General features: G+C 40.5%; 1 protein-coding gene across 1 annotated transcript in view; it reads left to right on the top strand.

Moving 5' to 3' along the window:
• The window catches only part of plekhh3 (pleckstrin homology, MyTH4 and FERM domain containing H3), a 154,986-nt gene that overhangs the window by 113,761 nt on the left and 21,779 nt on the right, over positions 1–19,446 (top strand). Inside the window, exons 5-9 of the mRNA XM_057860785.1 lie at positions 3,126–3,283; positions 6,460–6,583; positions 9,050–9,347; positions 15,389–15,596; positions 15,674–15,801. Of these exons, the coding sequence (XP_057716768.1) occupies positions 3,126–3,283; positions 6,460–6,583; positions 9,050–9,347; positions 15,389–15,596; positions 15,674–15,801 (916 nt within the window). The remainder of the gene's footprint in view (positions 1–3,125; positions 3,284–6,459; positions 6,584–9,049; positions 9,348–15,388; positions 15,597–15,673; positions 15,802–19,446) is intronic.

Genomic DNA, 19,446 nt, shown 5'->3' with positions numbered 1-19,446 from the left:
CGCGACGAAGAGAGCCGCAAAATGGCATTGTTTCAGTCTCTCTACTCCAATATTTTTACAGGATATTCTTTTTATCCAAGTACTTTTCCCCAATATCTAAATAAATGGCTTGAGAAGGACCAGTCAGCCCGTCGAGGGGAACTATTCATAACGAGGAAAACGCAACGAAGAGAGCTGAAAAATGTCATTGTTTCTGTCTCTTTACTTCAATATTTTTACAGGATATTCTTTTTATCCAAGTATTTTCCCCAATTGCTAAATAAATGGCATGGTCATGACAAATAACAGTCTTGTGCTAAATGGAATATGAAATAATAAAAATGCACCTATTCAGGACGACATGGCAAAATTATTCCATAATGGTCAAAACGGTCGTCTTCACCTTTACTGTCGCACCTCCCGAACGATATTTTATGACACCTAAATCGGGCTTATGTCATTTTCCTTCCCTGGCTTGGGAGAATATAAACAAGCCAAGAGGCGTGACAGCTAGCCAACATGCTAACCCGAACCGAGTGACGTTTCAAAGTCTTTGAAGCGGAAAATCACACATAACTAGCCCGGATGTTTTGGCATGATGACTGGGTTGTCGATTGTCTTCGCCGGAGAGCAATTTACAGATCGTTCCCCGGAGGAGGGCGGCTGCAGTTGTTATGCAGCTAACGTGCAGCGAATGTGCATGAGGAGAGCTTTTTACATGCCTATCAATGATCAAACTTAAGTAGTCCTTAATTTAAAGAAAGTTTGTGGTTTTTACTTTGTAATCGCTGTATTCGCGGCTATTTTTAACTCAAAGTTGCAATTTCTGATCATTCGGAAAATTTGACAGAGCACCAGGCACATGAGCACAATAAGCCAAATATATTGCTCTCCCGGCGGGTGGATGTGCGACAAGCCGCCGGTGTTGTGCCGAAAAATAGCCGCCCCGCATGCATGTCAGCCACAAAATGCAAGCCACCTACATATTAAAATGATCCCAGTATTTGTCATAATACAAAACACAATGTTTACTCACTTCCTCATAAGTCCAATGGTCCCACAGTAGTAGGGCTTGTTTTGGCCAATATCCACGGTGAATGGGAACCTTTTGAAACTCCAAAAAGGCGCACACGCCTCACCCTCTTACAGCAAGATTTTTCTGCAGCCGTTTGGCTGGCGTGATGCGAAAAATAAACGTATTAATCCGTAGAATCAACTGAATCCTTAGTCCTCATACACTAGAGTACTGCTGTACAGTGAAGAGGACTCCTTCTCGCCGTCCTCCTCAATGGAAGACCAAAGCCGGAAGTAACTCATTTTCATGGCACGGGATTAAAAAAACTAAATAAATATAACGATTGGTTCCACACACATCCAAGCGGTCCATATCATTCAGGAACATAAAATACCAAGTGTATTATGAAATAAACATGCTTTTTCCTGTCACAAGCACTTTAAACTGACTTGTTGTTTTAAATTGACCAAAACATGTTAAATGCATCAAGTACTGCTGCAACCTAAATTTACCTAGTGTAAAAAGAAGCAGCACAGTAGAATAGTTATTTTTGTTCAAATGTAAAGATATCGAATTATCTGCTTGTGATGGTTTTGTATTTGAATACTACTTTTGGCATAATATCAATAACAATGTTGATTTTGGAATGAATTGTGTTATCTGTGTTCTGTGGGGAATTCAGGTACTACTCAGAAAATTAGATAAACGTCTGAGCTGATGACATGCCTCTCCAATATCGCATGGACATCGTGAACAGTGCCTCTAGATTGGAAGACCGGGATGGTGGTCCCCATTTTTAAGAAGGGGGACTGGAGGGTGTACGGCAATTATAGAGGGATCACACTCCTCAGCCTCCCTGTTAGTCTATTCAGGGGTGCTGGAGAGGATGGGCCGTCGGGAAGTCGTATCTCGGATTCAGGAGGAGCAGTGTGGTTTTCGTTTCGGCCGTAGAAAAGTGGACCAGCTGTACACCCTCAGCAGGGTTCTCAAGGGTGCATGGGAGTTTGCCAAACCGGTCTTTTGTGGATTTGGAGAAGGTGTTCGACCGTGTCCCTCGGGGAAGTCCAGTTGAAGCCTGGGACCGTCCCAGTTGAAGCCTGGGACCGTGTGCTTTGGTCAGATGAGACCAAGATTGAGCTTTTTGGCAAAAAACACTCTGAGTGGGTCTGGCTTTCCACGAAAGATGAGCATGCTGAAAAACACCTCATACCCACTGTGATGTATGGGGGTGGGTCAGTGATGCTGTGGGGCTGTTTTGCTTCCAAAGGCCCTGGGAACCTTGTTAGGGTGCATGGCATCATGAATGCTTTGAAATACCAGGACATTTCTCAGTCCCCAGACCTTGTTTTGTTGGCAAAAGGGGGTTGTACAAAGTATTAACACCAGAGGTGCTAATAATTGTGACACACATTATTTGATGTCAAATAATTATTTCTTTATGTGGGATTTTTTCCCCACTGAATAAATGCACTTGTATTGAAGGTTGGATTTTTCACTTTTATTCCATTAAGGTCCCATATTTTTTTAATTAAAAAAATATATATATATATATGAGAAGCTAAAAAACACATCTTAACCAGGGGTGCCAATGATTATGGAGGGCACTGTATGTCAATTTGCATGTAATGGTTCATCACAATTTGTTGGTTTCATCTTTATGTTAAATTATCCAAACAAAACAACTTTTACATCATATTTTAATTTTTGGTATTGTACCTGCATCTTCTTTTCCTTTCAGTTTATGGAATCCCATAGATATAGCAAGTCAGTGCAAATCGGGAACCATCTGCTGGCCAAAACCTGCATTGCAGGAACAGGTCTATTTATTGCGATAAAACGCCGATAGTTTCATAACCTTTTGGCGATATATATTGTCACATCGCACAGCACTAGTGTTGTCCTTGTCTAAGAATGTGGTGATTAAGTCACTTGCTGCCATTGACGGCGCTTGACGTCCAAGCCATTTGAAGTGGGAGGGTGGCAGCGAACATTCATTCCCTGCCACCCTCCCACTTCAAATGGCTTGGATGTCCACTCAGGATAAACTACGTAAAATTCACAGAACAACGATGATATGATTGGATGTCGATCGTCATCCGTGACACAATATGATGTTTGTGTGTACTTCAAGGCTACTGGAGCATCACAGTGTATGGGCGCAAACACTGCTACAGACTGTACACCAAGCACTTCAACGAGGCCGTGCACTGGGCCTGCGCCATCCAGAAAATCATCGACACCAAATCGCCCGTGCAGACACCCACGCAGCTCCTAATCCAGGACATCGAGGTAATGTCAAAAAAGCCCGCGCCGTTAAACGTTTCCTACCCCCGGTCGTCACGGAAACCACACAAAGGTCCAGAGGTCCAAAGTTTCCTTTCTGTTCCTGGGTGATGTCATGGTATTCCTTCGGAGTGCAAAAACCCCAAGGCAGAAAGTGAAGATAAAAGTTATTGTTTGGCGCTGAGTCACCAGGCGTGAACAAACAAGACTGAAGTGGGTTGATGAGGGTTATTTTTAGAAGCGGGGTTGCTAGAGAGAACGGCTCAAAGGAATCTCATCAAGGAGGCGGTCGCCTCGTCTCGTCTAGGTCTAGTCGACGGAGGCGGAGGGCTCGCTGAGGCCAGATAACCAGGCCGCTCTGCTTTGGCCTCTTGTTGAAGTAATCTGCTGGTGTCTAATTATAACACTTTATAGGGCAAGAGACTATTTTGGGTCATTTAAAGCGTGTTAATGTCACAGTTATTGTATATTAGAAGCAATATGTAAGATTGGTGGCAAAAAAATGGTACTGCAACCAGGATCAAAAGATTAAAGTGCACAACATCCACCTCATTCCCCTTTGAGGGGCTAGATACAGTGGTATGAAAAAGTATCAGAACCTTTTGGAATTTCTCACGTTTCTGCACAAAATCACCATCAAATGTGATCTGATCGTTATCAAAATCACACAGATGAAAAAAAAACTCTGCTTTAAATTAAACCACCCCAACATTTATAGGTTTTCATATTTTAATGAGGATAGTATGCAAACAATGACAGAAGGGGGGAAAATAAGTGAACCATCACATTTAATATTTTGTTGGCCCTCCTTTGGCAGCAATAACTTCAACCAGACGCTTCTGGTAGCTGCAGATCAGTCTGGACCATCTATCCGGACTAATCTTGGCTTATTCTTCTCTACAAAACTGCTGTAGATCAGTCAGATTCCTGGGATGTCTGACATGAATCACTGTCTTTAGGACATGCCACATCATCTCAATGGGTTTAAGTCTGGACTTTGACTTGGCCACTCCAGAACGTGTATTTTGTTCTTCTGAAACCATTCTGAAGTTGATTTACTTCTGTGTTTTTGGATCATTGTCTTGTTGCAGCCTCCATCCTCTTTTTAGCTGCAAAACATCCTGATTAACTTTTGAAATCATTCTTACATTAATGATTGCAAGTTGTCCAGGCCCTGAGGTAGCAAAACAGCCCCCAAATCATGATGCTCCCATGCTTCACGGTGGGGATGAGGTGTTGATGTTGGTAAGCTGTTCCATATTTCCTATTTCCTTCACACATAACGTTGTTACTGCCAAACAATTCAACTTTGGTTTCATCAGTCCAAAAATATTTTGCCAAAACTTCTGTGGAGTGTCCAAGTGCCTTTTTGCGAACATTAAACGAGCAACAATGTTTTTTTGTGTTTTTTAAGACAGCAGTGGCTTCCTCCGTGGAGTCCTCCCATGAACACCATTCTTGGCCATAGTTTTACATAAAGTTGATGTGTGTGCAGAGATATTGGACTGTGCCAGTGATTTCTGTAAGTCTCTAACAGACACTCTAGGGTTCTTTTTTTACCTCTGAGTATTCTGCGCTGAACTCTTGGCGTCATCTTCAGTAGACGGCCACTCCTTGGGAGAGAAGCAACATATCCAAACTCTTTCCATTTGTAGACAACTTATTTGACTGTCGACTGATGAACATCCAGACTTTTAAAGATGGTTTTGTATCCTTTCCCAGCTTTATACAAATCAACGATCCTTGATCGCAGGTCTTCAGACAGGTCTTTTGACCGAGCTATGACGCACATTAGATAATGCTTCTCATCAAGACAATGCTTACCATGTGTATAGTGGACAGGGCCGCTTTAAACCACTTGTCATTGATTGGGCACACACCTGACTTAAATTGTTTGGTAAAAACTGGTTTCAGTAGCCCTTTAAGTCTCCTTAGGCAGAGGGTTCACGCACTTAATGTCCACCCTTCTGTTATTGTTTGCATGTTATCCTCGATAAAATATGAAAACCTATAAATGTGTGGGTTGTTTTAGTTATGGCAGACAGTTTTTTCCATCTGTGTGATTTTGACAAAGATCAGATAACATTTGATGGTGATTTTATGCAGAAATGTGAGAAATTCCAATAGGTTCAGATACTTTTTCATACCACTGTAATTGCTTTGCAGTGGAGAGTCAAGCTACGTTATCATAATTTTCTTTTCAATTTTCGTTTCATTTTAATCAGAAACTAGAAAATGCAGTTTCTGGAATAATTGCGTGGAAAGCTTTGATTCTGCTGGTCAGTATACTTGTAATACAAGTACACGTGCTTGTAATACAAGTACACGTGCTCGTAGTAAAAGTGCACACACTCGCAGTACAAGTACACAAATGTTCATTCGCTGCCAACCCTCTCACTTTAAATGGATTGGATGTCTGCTAGTGACAAATTATTTCAATTGACAACAGAACAATGAAAATAGCCATGATGAATGGACATCTATCATTGTCTGTGACACTGAAAGACTCAAATTACTGCATAAACTCAACCATTCTCTACTGTAAAAATGACAAAATCGTGTTTTTTTGTTTTGTTTTGTTTTTTTTCTTGCTTTGAGCCCACATGCTTGGTGTGGTTTGGATAATGAGGCAAAATTACGGTTTAATCTGACAAGAATGTCGTGCTTCATTTGACACCAGCAAGCTATTGTCGAAGCACAATGACACTCAAACTGTAGTCTTTAGTGACATTCCTAGCCTTCAAACAGACAAGGCTGTCACCAGCCTTCACGGAACACAGCGTAGGAATGCTTTAACTCGGGCCCGCTGAGTAAGCTCATCTGGAAGCTATTGCTGGGGAAGGTGGCTGTGGGTTTGAGGGACTGGGGAGGAATCGCCAGAGCGGCAGTGGCGGCGTTACTAATGAGCAACAGGTGTCGAAGTGCAGTATAGCGTGCGAGCCATCTGTTGCCGGTGTAAGACGTTTGGCCACGTGTGCCTCAGAGGACTAAAACATGTTGACCTGGCTGACATGGGCGGATGAAATATAACGCGCTTGTCATGCCGCGCCGGTTCGCCGGGGCATCGCTTGACCTCGTAGAATGGCAGTCCAACCTGCCCCAGATGCACTCGGATCACCTACGCGGCCATGTTGTTGGAACGACCTGAACTTACTCAGCTTTTGTTTCACCTTTGACTTCAGGAGAACAAGTTCAACCCCGAAGTGGTGGAGCACATCTACCAGCACAACCCCATTCTCAAGTATACCCAAGGCCCCCTCTACGCCCCGTTGCTGCCCTTCCCCTATGGCAGCCTGGAGCACACATGTGAGTAAAGTCAAAATCACATAAGTCGGCTACGTCATAACCCGGGGACTACCTGTATTTTATTACCATTTCGCCCTTAAAAAATACAAAAATTTAAAATTAAAAACCCGATCCTTTTCACCCGATTCCGATCCACTGAAAAATGACGTGATCGGCCCGATTCCCATAAAAAATACACAGCTGGCTAAAAGTATTGGCAGTCCTGGAATTCTGTCAGATAATGCTCAATTTCTCCCAGAAAATGATTGCACTTACAAATGCTTTGGTAGTAATATCTTCATTTATTTTGCTTGCAATGGAAAAACACAAAAGAGAATGGGAAAATAATTAAATCATTATCATTTTCCATAAAACTCCAAAAATGGGCCGGACAAAAATATTGGCACCCTTTAAAAAATCATGTCATGCTTCTCTAATTTGTGTAATTAACAGCACCTGTTACTTACCGGTGGTGGCAATAACTAAATTACACTTGCAGCCAGTTAGAATGGATTAAAGTTGACTCATTCTCTGTCCTGTTTCCTTGTGTGTACCACATTCAGCATGGAGGAAAGAAAAAAGACCAAAGAACTGTCTGAGGACTTGAGCCAAATTTAAGGCTACAAGTCCATCTCCAGAGACCAGAATATTCCTGTGTCTACCGTGTGTAGTGTCATCAATAAGTGTAAAGCCCATTGCACTGTGTCTACCCTCCCTAGATGTGGACGGAAAAGAACAATTGACAAGAGATTTCTAAGAAAGATTGTGCGAATGGTGGATAAAGAACCTCAAGTAACATCCAAACAAGTTCAAACTGTCCTGCAGTCCGAGGGTACAAACAGTGTCAACTTGTACTATCCGTCGGCGTCTGAATGAAAAGGGACTCTATAGTAGGATACCCAGGAAGACCCCACTTCTGACCCAGCAACAAATAAAAGCCAGGCTGCAGTTTTCCAAAAACGTTTTGGAAGAATGTTCTCTGGTCAGATGAGACAAAAGTATAGCTTTTTGGGAAAAGGCATCAACATAGAGTTTACAGGGGAAAAAACAAGGCCTTCAAACAAAAGAACACGGTCCCCACAGTCAAACATGGCGGAGGTTCCCTGATTTATGAGTTTTGGGGTTGCTTTGCTGCCTCTGGCACTGGACTGCTTGACCGTGTGCATGGCATTATGAAGTCTGAAGACTTCCAACAAATTTTGCATCTTAATGTAGGGCCCAGTGTAAGAAAGCTGGGTCTCCCTTACAGGTCATGGTTCTTTCAACAGGACAATGACCCAAAACACACTTCAAAAAGCACTACAAAATGGTTTGAGAGAAGGCACTGGAGACTTGTAAAGTGGCCAGCAATGAGTCCAGACTTTAATCCCATACAACACCTGTAGAGGGATCTGAAAATGGCACCCTTCAAATCTCAGAGACCTGGAGCAGTTGGCCAAAGAAGAATGGTCTAAAATTCCAGCAGAGCATTGTTACAAACTCATTGATGGATACTGGAAGTGGTTGTTCGCAGATATTTTGTCTAAAGGTGGTGCTACCAAGTATTAGGCTGAGGGTGCCAATACTTTTTCCAGCCCATTTTTGGAGTTTTATGTCAAATAATAATGATTTATTTTTTTTACCATTCTCTTTTGTGTTTTTTCATTGCAGGCAAAATAAATGAAGATATTACTACCAAAGCATTTGTAATTGCAATCATTTTCTGGGAAAAATTAAGCATTATCTGACAGAATTGCAGGGGTGCCAATACTTTTAGCCAGCAGTGTATAATACAATCACTGAAAATGTAGTACACAGAGAAGAACAGGCTTTTTACTCTCTCTTCACTCAAACCTCTTATCTCCCACATGCTTATGTTGTCTTTTGTTAGCAACAGTACCTTGGCCAATTAGATCAGTGGGATTTCGTATTGTCATTGTTCCGTCAGCTCATTGGTCAAAAAGCAGGATAGGCGGTGTAATGCGTTTCCCTGCATATTCCTGTAAAGCACCATATCAGTATTCGTCCGTTCTACAAATAAGATACTAACTTTGATGTTAGTAAGGGACAAAGCACGTCCCTTGAAAGCTCAATACGGGACGCTTACTTTTGTTTCTGAATACTGGACGGTTCCATTTTTCAAGGGACAGTTGGCAACCCTAGCAACAACAGAATAGAAAGCCTATGATTAGCATGCTAGCATACTGAAAAAATCTCCAGCTATTCTGGGTGTGACATCATCTTCTGTTCGGAGATTTTTTTTTTTGTGGGCGGGACCAATGCAGCTAAGAAAGGAACTCTAATAAACTAATTGGTGGAAGGTTTCATCATGGCCAGTGGAAGAACAAATGTCAGCAGTAGACCTTCACACCCATTCGAAGTTCATTCGCTGCAACCCTCCCATTTCAAATGGATTGTGGATGTCTACTTGCGATAAACCCGTTTCAATTCACAGCAGAAGGACAAATTCATATTCTAATTTCAAATATTGTTCTGAACAATTGACAGACCACCACGGCAAAGGCTACGGCTCACTGTGCGAGGAGGCCGTCAAACTCTTCAACGGCCTTCAGCAGCTGGAGTCGGCGCATGACGCCGTGCCCATCATCCAAGGAGTGCTCCAGACCTGCCTCGACCTGCGGCCGCTACGCGACGAGGTCTACTGCCAGTTGGTGAAGCAGACCAGCCACACACCCGCTCCCTACACAGCCGCTCACCTGCGATACTGGCAACTGCTCACCTGCATGAGCTGCACCTTCCTGCCTGGAGCCACTGTCCTCAAGTACCTTCGTTTCCATCTCAAGAGGTGACATATTGAAATATATAATGTAGAGCTGCAGCTATCGATTATTTTAGTAGTCGATTAATCGATGAACTAGTTAGTTCGAATAATCAAGTGATCGGATAAGGAACATGAAAAATTTTAATACCTGAGCTGAGCCACAAACGGTATAAAAAAATACAATAAATAAGGATCTATGTACAACAGAAGAAAAATTGGCTATCTTACATAGCAAAATTCCGCTAGCTTAACTATCAACTAAATTACCAATGCATTAAAAAACAAGAGCTCAAACAAAAACTTAACTTACGTTGGTCTGACCAGGAAGCAGTTGGATTGAGCCATGTGAAATGAGGCAGACCAGAGTGTAGTATATCCACGCGAATCAATAAAATGAAATGCAAACACTTTCAAAATAAACCATTACAACGCCACTATAATTAAACGAATACTCGAAGCAACAAAATTTAACTGGACTATTTATTTCTAATCGAATACTCGAGTTAATCGATTAATCGTTGCTGCACTAATATAATGTTCACAATATCCTTCAACTGATTCGCTTTAGTCAAATCTGCATAAAGTATGAAGGTGGATATTGCATCCATTTGGGTTTACCAGCACATCTTTTGAGAAAAATAAATATGAGACTTGGCTCATTTGCTACCCAAGACATATAAACATTGTTGTCTATTATGTTCAACTGTTCATACTAAAGAACGTAAAAGAGGAGAAACAAACTATTTTAATGATGAAAGATGTAAATTCTGTATTTCTGTAGAAAGAACACAATCTGTGGCGCTTGAAAAATCTGTCAAAAATCATCGCAAATCCAAGTCAAAAGCCTACGATTATTTTGGAATGGAAGTTAGGCTCAAAGCCTTGATCATGCTGAAAGTGGGTGATATATAACTATCAGCAGACTTTCTTCAGCGCATCCAGTGTTCTGTCAAATTGGCATTTAGCATTCTTAGAGTAGCATATGCATGTCCTAATACAGGTCGTCCCCAGGTTACAAACGAGTTCCATTCCTTCACTGCCGACTTAAACCGAATTTCCACATAAGTTGGAATTAACCCTATAAGTACCCCAACATAACTATCCAAAAAGTCCAAAAGTATTGTATTTTTTTTTAATAATCGAGGATACGCTACCCTCTGATGGCAACATTAGGTCTGGCTGGACTGTCGCCTTATGACTGAGGAGCAGACTATTGTCTGACATGAATAAAGGACAGCTGTTCTCTAGTTTGGTCCACATAAGGCTGTAAGTTGTTTCAGCTAATATACGTTTGTGTATACATTTGTAATTAAGCTTACAGCTACAGGTTGTGGAGTTACGTATGAGCAATTTGCGATGAGAATTGTAAATACCTTAGCACTCTTAGCATTTAAGTTGGCGGACTGTGTTAGGTAAATTAGGCTAATTGATCTACCAAATTTAAATATTGATGATGAAGGCCCGCAAACAGTTTGCTGAAGACATGTCAACAAAGCAAATGGATTACTGGAACCATGTTCTATGGTCTGATGAGACGGGCGGGCTTTCTTGTGTACCGTCTTCCGAACAGGCTTCCTCCTGGGGTGACAGCCATGCGCACCAATTTGATGTAGAGTGCGGCGTATGGTCTGAGCACTAACAGTCTGACCCCCCACCTCTTCAATCTCTGCAGCAATGCTGACAGCACTCCTGTAACGGGTCAAATGACATTTTGGAGGGAAAATGACAAGCAGTACTCAATTTGGACATTTAGGGATGTACGTTTTTTTAATGGTGTGTACTAACTTTTGTTGCCAGGGGTTTAGATATTAATGGCTATATTTTGAGTTATTTTGAGGGGAAAATAAATTAACTCTATTATTTAAGCTGCACTCAGAATATTTTTAATTGTGTCCAATTGTCATTTTGTCAGTGTTGTCACATGAAAAGATATACTTAAATATCTGCAGAAATGCGAGGGGTGTACTCACTTTTGTGATGCACTGTATGTACACGTTCTTGTCATATAACTAAACATACTTGTAGTACAAGTACAAGTTTCTGATAACGTTCATATCTAAGGTAAAATATAATCAGATACATTTGGGAGAACTTAAGCGTGAGACAGTAGCGAGGAGAGGAAAAAAAACACAGGCGCCAGTGTCTCTTTAGATAGTGTAGGCCATGGATTTGCAGCTCTGAATTTGCCATTCTGCGGCACATGCTAATCTATACTATTAGCCCTCTAATCTCCTTCCTCCGCGTTTTCAAACGGCGGCCGAGGTATCTAGGGGAGCAATGGCACAATCAAATAACTTCACGCCTCTTTTTTGCTCTCACGCACTTTTTCTCTGCTGCAGCTGGGCGGGCAGCGCCAAGGCTGAAGCTGGGCACGAGGCCCAGAAAAGCTTACATTCCCCTCCGTCCCCGATTTCTCTCACTACAGAGAATGCGTGGACAGAAAAAGAGGCAGCAAAAAAAAAAGAGGGCAAATGAGGGGATCCCACAGCCTTGCTGGAACATTCCTAATTATGATTCAGCAGTGGGACAAATTCCCACCCCTGCGGAAGTGTCGTTATTAACTCACCGGCTTCCATTGACGATGCTATACGTCCAATCCATTTGAAGTGGGAGGGCTGGTACAAGTACACTTACTTGAAGGCACATACTTGTAGTATAAGTATACCCAAGTACACATACTTCTATTACAAGTACACATAAGTACACGTACTTGTAGTACAAGTAACTACACGTACCTGTAGTATAAGCAACTACACGTACTTATAGGTATACGCAAGTTCATGTACTTGCACTACAAATGCATGCAACTGCTACTTGTAGTATAAGTATACGCAAGTACACATAATTTTATTACAAGTACACATACTTGTAGTACAAGTAATGACACACACCTGTATAGTATACGCAGGTACCTGTACTTTTATTACAATTACAGTGGTATGAAAAAGTATCTGAACCTTTTGGAATTTCTCACATTTCTGCATAAAATCACCATCATGATCTGATCTTTGTCAAAATCACACAGATGAAACAGTGTCTGCTTTAACTTAAACCACCCAAACATATATATGTTTTCATATTTTAATGAGGATAGTATGGAAACTGACTGAAGGGGGAAAAATAACTAAGTGAACCCTCTGCCTAAGGCAGGGGTGTCCAACCTATTCCACATAGGGCCGCAGTGGGTGCGGGTTTTTGTTCAAACCCATCATGAGGACAACCTTTTACCAATTTGGTGTCTCACAAGTGTAATCAGTTGATTGCAGTCAGGTGCTGCTTGTTTTAGCACAAACTTTATTGGTTAAACTGTCAGTGCTCGATTGGTAGGAACTAAAACCAGGACCCACAGCGGCCCTTGAGGACAGGTTTGGACACCCATGGCCTAAGGCAGTGCTTCTCAATTATTTTCTGTGACACCCCCCCCCCAAGGAAGACGTAAATGTTTCGCGCCCCCCCAAACTCTCTGCCGCCACTATAAATAGTACTGTCTATAAAAGTACTATTATAAGTATGCCTCTGCCTAACATTGTGTCCTTTTTTTCTATTAAAGAAAAAAAGTGACATAGATCAACTTATAATAAAGTATAACTTTATTAACATTGTTTTGTTTGTACCAGAAAAGACTTAACGTGCATCAATTTGCCTGAATTTAAAAAAAAAAAAAGTCACATCCAAACTGTAAAAATACACTCAAGGTACATTTTTGACCATTTGATACTGAAAAATAAAATGTAATAAAATCAGTAAATAATAACAAATTCAAATAGATTAGAAACATTAACACATGAGGACAATATGCAAAAAATTTGACTGTAAAAAAACTGAATAGGAGAAAAAAAAGTGTCTTTGGACAGAGGGACAGTTTTTATTTTTGCTGCTCACAGAATCAGCCTTTGCAATGGTGTGGGGTTATTTTTCAATGAGCATGCTAACAGTGCTCACTGGTTTACTGATATAACACTGACAAAGCGGGGCAATTGTTGTCAATATTCGGCACGTTTTCGCTGAAAAACAAATCACGCGGCTTATCAATGAGGTTGGGGTCTAATGTCTTTAAGTGGCGTCTCAATTGATTTAGCTTCTGGCTGTCCGCTGTATTCATTTTTAAACACCGTAAACAGTGGTCTTTCCTCATCTCCCACTGTATTAAAAGTCAAAGGCAAACGGCCCGAAAAAGCGCATTCTCGGCGGCCGAGGGAGAACCGTAGGTGAGGGCGGTCGTCGTGACGATCCCAAGCCGAAAATGGCACTTCTCGGGCGGACACGTGAGAACCGGAGAAGACAGTGGGTCGCTGCCGTGAGTCCGGCCGGAAAACGGCTTTCAAAAACGGCGCACAGCTCTTCATATCTCTTTTCTGTGTGCTCTTGCTTAATTCAAAAATACTGCGCGCACTCTGAAAATGAGAGCGCCACTGCCACCCACTGAGTGGATGTGCAAGTACACTTTATTCTAGTACGGCAAAAAAAAAAAAAAAGCATGTTCCCCGAGGTCACATGTGCCACCCCTGGCATCGCTCAGGGGGGCGCGCCCCACTATTTGAGAAGTACTGGCCTAAGGAGACCTAAAGAGCAATTGAAACCAATTTTTACCAAACAATTAAAGTCAGGTGTGTGCCCAATCACTGATGAGTGGTTCAAAGCTGCCCTGCCCACTATAAAACACACACCTAGTAAGAAATGTCTTGATGAGAAGCATTGTCTGATGTGCATCATGGCTCTGTCAAAAGAGCTGTCTGAAGACCTGCAATCAAGTATTGTTGATTTGTATAAAGAAAGGAAAGGATAAAAAAAAAAAAAACATCTCTAAAAGTCTGGATGTTCATCAATCGACAGTCAGAGAAGTTGTCTTCAAATGGAGAGAGTTTGGCACTGTTGCTTCTTGCCAAGGAGTGGCCGTCCACGAAAGATGATGCCAAGAGTTCAGCGCAGAATAGTCAGAGAGCTATAAAAAAATTAAAAAATAAATAAATAACTAGAATGTCTGCTAATGACTTACAGAAATCACTAGCACATTCCAATATCTCTGTGCACACATCAACTATATGTTCTCTGTGTACACATCAACTATATGAAAGACTAATACTATGTAAGGCCAAGAATGGTGTTCATGGGAGGACTTCACATAGGATGCCGCTGCTGTCTAATAAAAACATTGTTGCCTGTTTCATGTTCGCAAAAAAGGCACTTAGAAACTCCACAAAAGTTTTTGCAAAATATTTTGTGGACTGCTGAAACCAAAGTTGAATTGTTCTGGAGTAACACACAACGTCATGTGTGGAGGAAAAATGGAACAGCTCACAAACATCTCATCCCCACCGTGAAGCATGGTGGACGGAGCATCATGATTTGGGGCTGTTTTGCTACCTCGGGGCCTGGACAACTTCCAGTCATTCATGGAAGAATAAATTCAAAAGTTTATCAGGATGTTTTGCAGAAAAACCGTAGGCCATCTGTCAGATAGTTGAAGCTAAAAAGAGGATGGATGCTGCAACAAGACAATGATCCGAAACACAGAAGTAAATCAACTTCAGAATAGTTTCAGAAGAACAAAACACACACTCTGGAGTGGCCACTTGACTTGAACCCCATTGAGATGCTGTGGTATGACCTAAAGACAGCGATTCATGTCAGACATCCCAGGAATCTGACTAATCTACAGCAGATTTGTAGAGAAGAATAGGCCAAGATTAGTCGGGATTGATGGTCCAGACTGATCTGCAGCTACAGGAAGCGTCTGGTTGAAATTATTGGTGCCAAAGTAGGGGGGATTTTAAATGTGGAGGTTAACTTACTTATTTCCCCCCTTTCTGTCATTGTTTGCATATTATCCTCATTAAAATATGAAAACCTACAAATGTTTGGGTGGTTTTAGTTAAAGCAGACACTGTTTTTTCATCAGTGTGATTTTCATAACGATCAGATCACATTTTATGCAGAAATGTGAGAAATTTCAAAAGGTTCAGATACTTTTTCATACCACTGTATATCTTTTACTTATTGTTTTCAACCCTGAAAATATTATGTAATGGATCGGCAAATTAAAAAGCATCTCGTGTCCATTGCAGGATTCAGAACCAGAGTCCAGAATCGGAAATGGACAACTACGCATCTTTTATCTGCGAGGCACTGGAGAAGACCAAGTGTCGTGAGTGCGTTCCCTCATGGGAGGAGATCCAGATGCTGATGAGCAGGCAGGAGATGCTGTGCATGGTGCACTATCCTGGACCTGGGTGCTGCCAGCTTTACATCAGTTCGCATACCACTGCCAATGAGGTTTGGACTCCTCAATCAAATTGTTCAGAAATCTTGATATTCATTTGAGTAATGGATGACATTTCCGTTCCTCGTAGGTGGTGCAGAGGATGCAGCAGAGGCTAGGCTTGAAGGACAGCAAGAACACATTCGCGTTGTATGAGCAGAACGCACTGTGGGAGAGGCCGTTGTCAGGCGGCGCGCTCATCGCAGACATCCTCACCAGGTCAGATTCCATGAAAGATTTTTGATATGCGCCGGGCGGTTGCTTTGTTTTCAAGTCTTGTGGAACATTGTTATTGTGCTCTTATTGGCCAAACGTGGGGAAACTTAAAGAATAATTTATTCTCTTTAGCATACGCTATTACAGGTAGAGTTGTCAAAAGTATCGAAAAGTATCCAATACTGAAATGTATCCTAATTTGATGATTGATTGCAAAAGTATCGATACTAAGGGGCCATTTACTGCGACACCAGGACGCAACGATTGTGTTGCGGAACGGCCTCGCCTTTGCACAGTTACTGCAAAAACAGAAGGCAACAACGCAAACTTTTTATTCTGACCTCCAAAGCGGAACGAATCAATTGCGTTAGGCCTGTCACGATAACAAATTTTAGTGGGCGATAAATTCTCTCATAAATTATTGCAATATGCAATATTATTGCCCCCCCCCCCCCATTTTTTTAACCAATTTACAATAACACAGTAAGAATACAGTATATATTAATAATATTACTATATTGGCCAGAATATAAGACGGCCCTGAATTATAAGACGACCCCCTCTTTTTCGAGACTCGAGTTTGAAAAAAGACTTTTTGAACACCAAATTAATTTTTATACAGAAAATAATTACAGTACATCCGAAGCAAATGATTATAACAATATATTTGAGAGAAAAAGCATGTTATTTTGCCTCATTCAAATCTTAATCTTAATATCTGAACATTAAAATATGTAAACTAAAGTGCAATCACATTCGTAAATGAATGGCTTCTGGTTTTTGAAATGTAAATAAACCAATCTATTGTGATAAAACAACAAAATTGCAATAACTGCATTAACCATCAAAGTGAAGTCTAACTGTAACTGTAGTCTTGAAACAAATCTGAATAAGGAAAAACATTGCAATAAAATAATGCAAACTCGTTTAACTTGAGCAGGGGTGCCCAAGTCCGGTCCTCGAGAGCCCATATCCAGCTTGTTTTCCATGTCTCCTTCCTTGAACACACCTGAATCAAATGATCAGCTCATCAGCAAGCTCTGCAGAAGCCTGATAACAATCCTGATTATTTGAGTCAGGTGTGTTGCAGGAGGGAGAAATGGAAAACAAGCTGGATTGGGGCTCTCGAAGACTGGACTTGAGGACCCATGAACTTGAGAGTAGCTGAGATCTGTCATGACAGAACCTCGCTTCAATGTTATCTGGCGCCATCTAGCGTCATGAATGGGGAGAGTAGCTGAGATCTGTCATGACAGAACATAGCTTTAATGATATCTGGCGCCATCTAGCGTCGTGAATGGGTATAATGTCTAGACCGCGAATATAAGACAACTCCCTTTTTCAGTCTTGGTTCAATGCAAAAAAACACCCGTCTTATATTCGGGCCAATACAGTAGATCAATATTGGATAATCATGGCATGACATTCCCCTTAGCGCAGCTCCATCTAGTGGATGCATAACGCAACCCCAACTACTACTACTACTGCTGCCCCTTAATAATGCGGTTCACCCTTTATATGAAAACAGTTTTAAAAATAGGCCATTCATTGAAGGTGCGCCTTATAGTTTGGAAAATACGGTATATTTTATGTTCAAATTTTTGTGCCTTTTGAAGCAAAACAAAAAAACACGTGGATGCCATTGCTTCGAGTGGGCGGGTATATTGACTTCCGGGCTGAGGTTTGTTGTCAACAAAGTGCATCATATGCTATTGCCTTGTAAAACTGCACTGCCCCTCAGCACCTGGCATGAATACTACATTTTTTTCACGCGGAATTGTGACATCTTTCGAATGGAGACGGAACTATTTAAATGCAAAGATGGAATTTGTCATATTCTTGGAGCGTCACCATGTAATGGCCCCTCATTTGGCTTGTAACGGTACAGACAAGTCACGATTCGGTACGTACCTCTGTACGGGTGTCACAGTTCGGTACAGGATCGCAACAGGGAAAACAAAAGCTTTTTTTCAATCACGGCATTTGATTGTTAAGTTTGTTCAATTGGCTAAAACTAAAAAGCAGTTCTTATTAAAGTGCAAAATAAATAGAAGAAAACATCAAACCTGTGAATTTCAGTTTTTATTGTTCTAGCATTCATTAATTCACAGTTTTTGTGAAAAAATAGAAAACAACGTATTTTGTGGGGATGGACTGAGGTAACAGTTGAAGTCAGGTAGCACTCAACAGCTGGCAACCTTTTTATAAAAATAAAATACTACCATTTTCAATATTGGATTACACACAGTTAACTGTAAACCGTTACCAGTGAACATACACTACCACATGAGATACATTTTATATTGGCTAAAATAAAGTAATAAAATAAAAGAGCAAATAGTTCCAAAACAGAAATCGCATCTCTCAAAATAATGCAAAAATAAATATTCACTCAGTGTTTCAATGACTTAAGCCTAGGACTAGAGGAAAATAAACATTTCCTAATTTGAAAATATAAAATCAATACAACTCAAAAAGTATGAGGAATACTGCATTTCATAATTCCCACTCAGTACATTTGCCATAACTTTCCCAGTAGCGATCAATGATTACTGCTTCGTCTGTTTTGGTTTGTCTTCTTTTTCTCGTAATGTCAGTTGTTGGTTTCGACGCATTACTTCTACTGCCCTCTGGACTTTAGGAGGATTAACTGGATATTTTTTTTTTTTTTTTTTTTTAACGTATTTGCTGTCTGACTGCACGCATCGAACTGTGATGCCCGTTTATAAATACTGTTATACTCCTAATACTCTGTTATTTATTTGTTTCAACACGACCATAGACTATGCACGACCGAAGGTTACCAGAAATTTGTGGACATTGGGGGAAATTTCATTTTGGGAAGATTCTTGATTGTCATGTTAATGGAAAATATTTTTGCTGTTTCATTGTTAACTCATCGGCTGCACTTAACAGTGCTAGACGTCTAATTGGCAGTCCCACTTCAAATGGATTGGACGTCTACTAGCGATAAACTCATTTCTTCATCATCAGTTGCACCGAAAGAGTAAATTAAAAGATAACATTAATTTATTATTAATGTAGTATTGATTAGTATCAATTTGAGTATTGATATAGAGTTAGAAAATAATTGTATCATGACAACAGTAATCATTGTGGCGACTTCGTTCTTTTCACAAAAAAAGTATGTAAAATCACTGTTTTTCCACCAAAAAATTGTGTAAAATCTCCATAGTCCAGTAATTTGAGAATATTTTTTTCCTTTTTTAACCAAATGAATTAAAATAATAATCATTTAAAAAATAATCATTTAAAATAGAAAATACATGATATATATTTATCATTTTTTTAAATCAAATCCAAAAAATGGAAAAACGAAGAGGTTTATCGACCCCCACCCCTTTTTGTTGATTATAAATTCTAAATAAATAGAAATAAAACTAATAAACATGTGTAAAGAGAATATTTAAGTTTTCCCTTTTGAAAAAATAAATAAATAAATAGATATAATTTTACTGTTTCCTACCTTTTTATTTAAAGGGAGATTTTTAAAAATTGTTAAGAGGTTCTAAGAATAAATTTGGACAATTTTGAGATCAACAATATGTCTGAACGGTTTATTGACTATCAAAATAGATGTCAATTCATTTGCTAATGAATTAGTCAATAGCAGCCAAATGAGTTAAA

Source organism: Corythoichthys intestinalis, chromosome 16 (assembly GCF_030265065.1).
Source record: "Corythoichthys intestinalis isolate RoL2023-P3 chromosome 16, ASM3026506v1, whole genome shotgun sequence".
In the NCBI taxonomy this organism is placed as follows: Eukaryota; Metazoa; Chordata; class Actinopteri; order Syngnathiformes; family Syngnathidae; genus Corythoichthys; species Corythoichthys intestinalis.
Note: the sequence above shows the minus strand (reverse complement) of the source record. Positions and strands in the feature narration are given on the sequence as shown.